Raw genomic sequence first — 6,000 nt, 5'->3', positions numbered from 1 at the left:
AGGATTTTTAACTATATTGGTATCAGCACGACATTATGTTTAGTGTGTACTATATTATTTTTGAAAAGAAGTCACTGAAGCGATGCACAAGGGCACATCTTAATAGAAAGCAAAGGAAGTGGCATCACCCAAATATGATCTATATTTCACTTGATCAAAGACTTTGTAGGGGGAAATAATTAAAAAGTAAAAGCCTTACGCAATGAGATTTAAAAGAAAACTTAGGAGGCTGACAAGATGCATCTGGCACAACTTCAAAGTCCTTCAAAGTACATATAATCAATGTTTGTCAATAGCAGTTTTGCATCCTTTAATTTATCTTTCATGGGTTTAAAGCATGTTGTTATTAGGATCCAGTCCACACTTTAATTCTGTTTGAGATTTGATGAATCAGGGCTTTATTAAAATTCAGTGCACCTCATCTTTGTCAAGGACAGATTACATAAAGCTGTGCTTTATTACATTCCTTTCATCTTCCTGTCTTTCTAGCTAGAGAAAGTTACCTTATTTATGGAAACTTTTGTAAGACTGCAAACACTGTTTGGCAGTGAGCACCTGCACATGAACGTGTGTGCGTGGATTAATACAAGAAAATAAATATAGCCATACTGGATTGACATAATGGTCCAGTGTCCTGTCTCTGACAGTGCCTGAATCAGGATCTTTCAAGAATCGTAACACTACAGAAGAATTACGGTACTTCATTCTCTGACAGTGCTTCTCATAATATGTTCTGGGGAATATGAGTTCTTCAGTAGCTGATTTGGGGGTTTCGTTCTTCACAGTGAGACAATGTGGACAAACATCCCTGGAAGAGAGCTTTCCTACCACACTGCCCCAGTGGCCTCAACACGGTCAGCCATTTTGACTGCTCCTCGAATCTCTGGTATTTCTCTGGATGTTAGACCGTAGTGGCAGGGGAGATTGCTAGGGCAATAGTTGGAAAGCAGTTTAGAAGAGACTTGTTAAGCTTTACATGGCCTATAAGCAATGCCTCTGCTAACTGTACTTGTTCAACCTGTCCATCTTATGCAGCAGTTTTTCCTTCACAGGAGGGATGGGTGTGTTCTGCCTCTGTGCAAACTGCCATGAATTTCCTATCAGTTGGAGAAAGATAAGTGTAATACAATAAACAAAAACAACTGGGGACTGGCCCAGTCAATGCTAACTCCTTTGCTTCAGTCTTGCCCATAGACATCAATGCATCCCCTCACTGGTGCATCATTCAATGCATCTACTCAGAAGTCCTATTGTCTTCAAAGGGGTTTCATACCTGGTACCTTGGTAGCAGCTTTGAAAGTTTAGTCTAAACAGAAAAGTAGGCTGTGAATGCTGGGCAAAGCAACCCTAAATGAGGGGCAGAGATGAGAAGACGGGGAGAGATTCTGCGATGGAGAATCACCATGCCTATCAGTCTGCCTACTTGCTGCAGCCAGGGCAGGGCGAATGGGATTTTTCATTTCTCTTCCCATTGACTTTGGTGCGGCAGGAGGGGGTGTGTTAATGAGTTCTAGGCCACTTTTATGGGTATACCAGGAAATTGGGAAGGGAGTTGGATCCGGTGGATCTGCCACCACACCTGACATACCCACTTCCCTGGAATGCCCCAGTATGCTCACCACCAGCAGAGGGACATGTATACTTGTAGAGTTCTTTTCAGGCATTGGGGTGTGGTGGGGGACACCCTGGCGGTGTAGCTGTCATCCTAAACTTGGATTTCCCTCTCTGCCAGCAGAGCTGCACTTATCCCATTTCTTTTTATTTTGGAATAATGTCTTAATGGTTGTTTTGATGATGTATGTGCTCCACCCTGGGGACATTTTGTGAAGGGTGAGTTATAAATAGAAATAATAAATAAATAATGTTTCTTCGTTATATCAGCTGGCTGTAGGATTGCAGCCTTAAAAACAATAACTTAATAAAATATGTGCTTAATTTTGGTTGGGTTACGACCTTAGACAGCAAGGACATTTAGCTCCCCAAAGAAAAATGAAGACTTGAAGCAACTCTTATATCTTACTGTGGACCTGCTACATCTCCCACTGTAGGAGTCAGATGACTGAAACTAGTGATAAAACCAGATGAAAAAAGAATAAAGGTTGATAAATAAACAGCTGCATTGTCCCTTAATATATGCCATAGAGAAAGCTCAGATTGGGAAACTCTCTAGCAATAGTACTTCTTGGATCAGGATAATCAAAATTGAAAACGTAGTTAATAATTTGCAAGGCATAAACCTGTTATCTAACTATTTAGATTGACTTAACGGGGGGGAATTGGAAAGAACGAAAAGCTTGTTCACAAAAAGGGGGGGAAAGCCGTGTGAAAATAAGGATGGTTAACTCTTTTGTCTCTCTGTCGATTCTTCCCTTCATTGTCTTTGTTGGAAGAGCAACTATTTGTGTAAGTATATCTATTTAAAGAACTTATTTAATATGGATTGATGAATTCATGTCAGAAGAAGATCAGACTGCTCATAAAGCCGAGATTTAGATCAGCAACCAAGGAAAAACACATAGCAGAATTTTATGGATTTAACATTTATCAGAACAATATTGGGGAAATATGTTCCTAATCCAGCGGAAACATGGAAAATGTTGGAAAAGGGACACAGCACTTGAAAAATGTAAAATTAGTAAACACATTTTCCAGCTTTGGCATTTTCTGTTCCTGCTTCTTCCATTATTCTTTTTCTTTCTTCCTCAAAACAAAATCTATATCTGTGAATGCCACCTACAATAATTTATGCAAATTGTGGGTTGCTTCTTGCTTTACAAGGTGCGTCTTACATATTTTGTTTACTCCTGCCCAAAAAGTTGATCAACCACTGTCTGGAATTCAACATTCATGGAAATATAGGGTTTTTTTACTGAAAATCAATTAATGTTGCTAAAATGCAAAGTAATCACAGAGAAAGAGCACAGCAGAATATGCAGCGGGATAGTTTTTAATAAAACATGGTGTTTCATTGAAATTAATGTAATATGAACTTCTTGGAATAAATCCTGCCGGGAATGTGTTGTGATCACTTGATGGCAAATATGTTGTAAGCTGACTATATTCTTGGCCATAGAGGCCCTTTCCAAATAAGATGTGAGAAAACATCTGTGGCCAATGTAACTCAGATATTAAATGTTATTGTGTGCTGGGGGACCTTGTGATCTAGGAGTATGTGTGTGACATGTTCTGGGTAGGGTTGCATTGAAAGTTCCGTCTAGAAGGCAGTAAACAATGACTGTGTGGGCAGGTTGACTTAGGGGTGCATGTAAGAGAGGAGGGGAATGAGAGAGAAAATGAATGGATGATAGGTGAATTGGGTCATTTTGTTTGTTTGTGTGTGTGTATGTATGTCAGCATGCAAAGGGTTGCAAGGCCAGCTGGCTAACCCCAGCTGAGTCATCTCCTTCTAGCTGTCCCACTGCAAAGACCCGTCAGCCTCTGCTCAGATGTACATCAGCGACCCGGGCTTCAAAGCCAGGGCACACTATTTCAGCAGAGTGAACTGCGCACACAGAATAGGCATGAGGCTTGTGGAAGCATACTACAACTACGGATTTATTAATCATAAATCAGGACAAAGAAACATGTCATCTCTCTTTGTCTTCTCAGAGAGAAAGAAAAAGAAGCAAAAGCTATACACACAACGGAAGTTCCCAGCATACTGTGCTGGAATGTAAGCAGACATGTGACACGTAACAGTTCAATGTCTGCTCCTTAAGGTGGAATGGAAATCTCAACAGTGTGTATATATTCTGGGTGTTTGTGCCTGAAAGCATGGGAAAGAGAGGATAGGTGTTTGACTTAATGGGTGGTAGTGGGATAGGGGGGGGGAGGAGGGTGTTTGCATTTGATCCACCCAGTTTCAGTCCCACCCAACTACTCCTCCAAGAGAATGCAGTCACTGACTAAATAATATTGATGTTTCCATTGCTGAATTAAGGAAGTATATAGCCTAAATGTATTTGACAGTACCAGCAGTTCATAACATTTAATCCAAGAAAAGTCATAGGTTTACGTCCTGGGGTTAAAGGTTATAGTACACACAGGGCATTAACAATGTCAAGTTTTCTCAGGACCAAGCCAGATGTGTGGGGAATGTAGCAGATATAAAGCAGCAGTGGGAATCTAACTCTTTACATAATAAGAAGTGTGGAGGACAGCAGAATCTAGAACCATCTCCTCTCTTATTTCTCTGCTTTTAAGCAGCTTTTGACCACCTTGGCTCTGACACTAGAGGTGGTGTTGCAAGCATGTAGGAAAAGGCTGAAAGCTGGTGCAATTAGGTACAGGAGAGGAAAGGGAGGCAGGTTTTGCTCTTTTCCTTACATGCTTTCTTTTCTGTTAAGTATAGACATACACACACAAAAACTTGCTATGTGAACATGACAGACACATGCTTAGCCTGCACACAATTGGCACTATGTATACTTATTAGGAACTAAGCCCTGAACTTAGAACTTACTTCTGAGTAGAACTGCTCAAGAGTTGGCTGCAAACATTTACAAAAGGAGTTTGCTCTTTAAAATGATCGCCAGGCATCTGTTCTGTGCATGCGAGAAAATGTCTTCTGTTCTGCTGCATTGTAACCTATTAGTCTCTAGAGGGGGGAAGCAAGTTGCCAATTCAGCATTGTTCATTGATCAAGGAAACCCAATATGCTCTTTTTACAGGATGGGTCTGGGTCTGCCTGAAGCTACAGGATTGCAAAATGTCTTAGCTAGATGCATTAGCAAATGTTGCACTGATCTCTTATAGAGGGAAAAATTCTTTCTGACCCCTGAAGGCAATCAGCATATGCCCTGAAGCATGAGAGTTCCCTTACAGCTAAAGAGTCTTAATGGGCTTCCATAAGCTTTAAGTCGAGCTGCATAACCTGCATTCTCAGCACAGATAGCAAAAGGTTTGATGATGCAGAAATCTTGTGTCAGGCTCATCGGAAGGCCTGCCTCTTGAGCTGTAACCCAACAGGCTTTGCTGTCCCTGTCTAAATGGAATCTGCCCTGTCAAAGGGACCAAGTACGCAAGCTCAGCTAAAATGGTGCAAAAGGGTGTAAATTCTTGCCGTAAAATGAAATTAAATGGTCTGACTTTGGGATAGGGTGAGAGAGAGAACCTTAAACCTGGAGGTGCTACTACTTACAGGATTTTTTTTAAAAAAATTAATGTTTCACTCTATTTTGAATTCTACAATATTTTTATGTAATTTTCTGATTTTTCAGCTTCTTTGTCACCCCCAAAGTCAGTCTCTAAGCCTTAAAATTGTTGAGCAAAGCAGGAAAAAGGTGCTTCTGTGCTTAAGGCTACACTATAATGTTACTGCAGCACCTGCCTCATTCACGTGAAGGGGACTGGTGGTTAAATTTTGTTGTATTTTGATTTTACCTAATTTGCAGTCCCTGAAACAATACCTGAAGAAAAACCAACTATCCTTTGAAACTCTGTTTAGACTGTCATTGTATGGCTTAAAAAAAAAACAAAACCAACCATCACACTTTTCTGAATTTTGTAATGTAGTTCTCCAATGAAATAATGTGTTTAAAATTATGTATATTAGGCAGGCAGAAGTGGCTCATGGGGTGGGGTATAACTGCTTAGCTAGCTTCCCAACACTGCTGCTTAAAGGGAGGGGAGGCAGCAGAGAGGCTAGCATGGTGCAAAGGCACCAGCAGAAACCCTGGAATGGCCCTGCCAGTGTGTTTGCACCAGGGCCACTTCCTTGCTATCTCCTCGTAAGCAACAGCAACACAACTTCTGGGAAGCTGGTATAGCAGCTCTCCCCCCATCTGCTGAGCCACTTCTGTGGGTAGGAACTTGTGTTTGAATGGTACAGCGAGTTTTATTTTAATGCCAACAGCTGGGAGGGGGGAGGACCAACATGGCTAGCCCCCTGGAAATACCTACAGTTTTGCCATTCTCTCTTCTTGTTCTCCAGTACTGTGGAATTGTTGTTTTTATTTAAACAGTTTATAAATATGAAAAGGTTGGAAATATTTGTGGTGA

At 41.0% G+C, this 6,000-nt stretch overlaps 1 protein-coding gene across 1 annotated transcript in view; it reads left to right on the top strand.

Annotated features, from left to right (window-relative positions):
• Positions 1 to 2,273: 2,273 nt before the first annotated feature.
• HABP2 (hyaluronan binding protein 2) overlaps positions 2,274 to 6,000 on the top strand; it is a 29,947-nt gene continuing 26,220 nt past the window's right edge. Inside the window, exon 1 of the mRNA XM_053389161.1 lies at positions 2,274 to 2,403. Within this exon, the coding sequence (XP_053245136.1) occupies positions 2,335 to 2,403 (69 nt within the window). The 5' untranslated portion in view covers positions 2,274 to 2,334. The remainder of the gene's footprint in view (positions 2,404 to 6,000) is intronic.

The sequence above is a fragment of the Podarcis raffonei genome, chromosome 5 (genome assembly GCF_027172205.1).
Source record: "Podarcis raffonei isolate rPodRaf1 chromosome 5, rPodRaf1.pri, whole genome shotgun sequence".
NCBI classification, from domain to species: Eukaryota; Metazoa; Chordata; class Lepidosauria; order Squamata; family Lacertidae; genus Podarcis; species Podarcis raffonei.
Note: the sequence above shows the minus strand (reverse complement) of the source record. Positions and strands in the feature narration are given on the sequence as shown.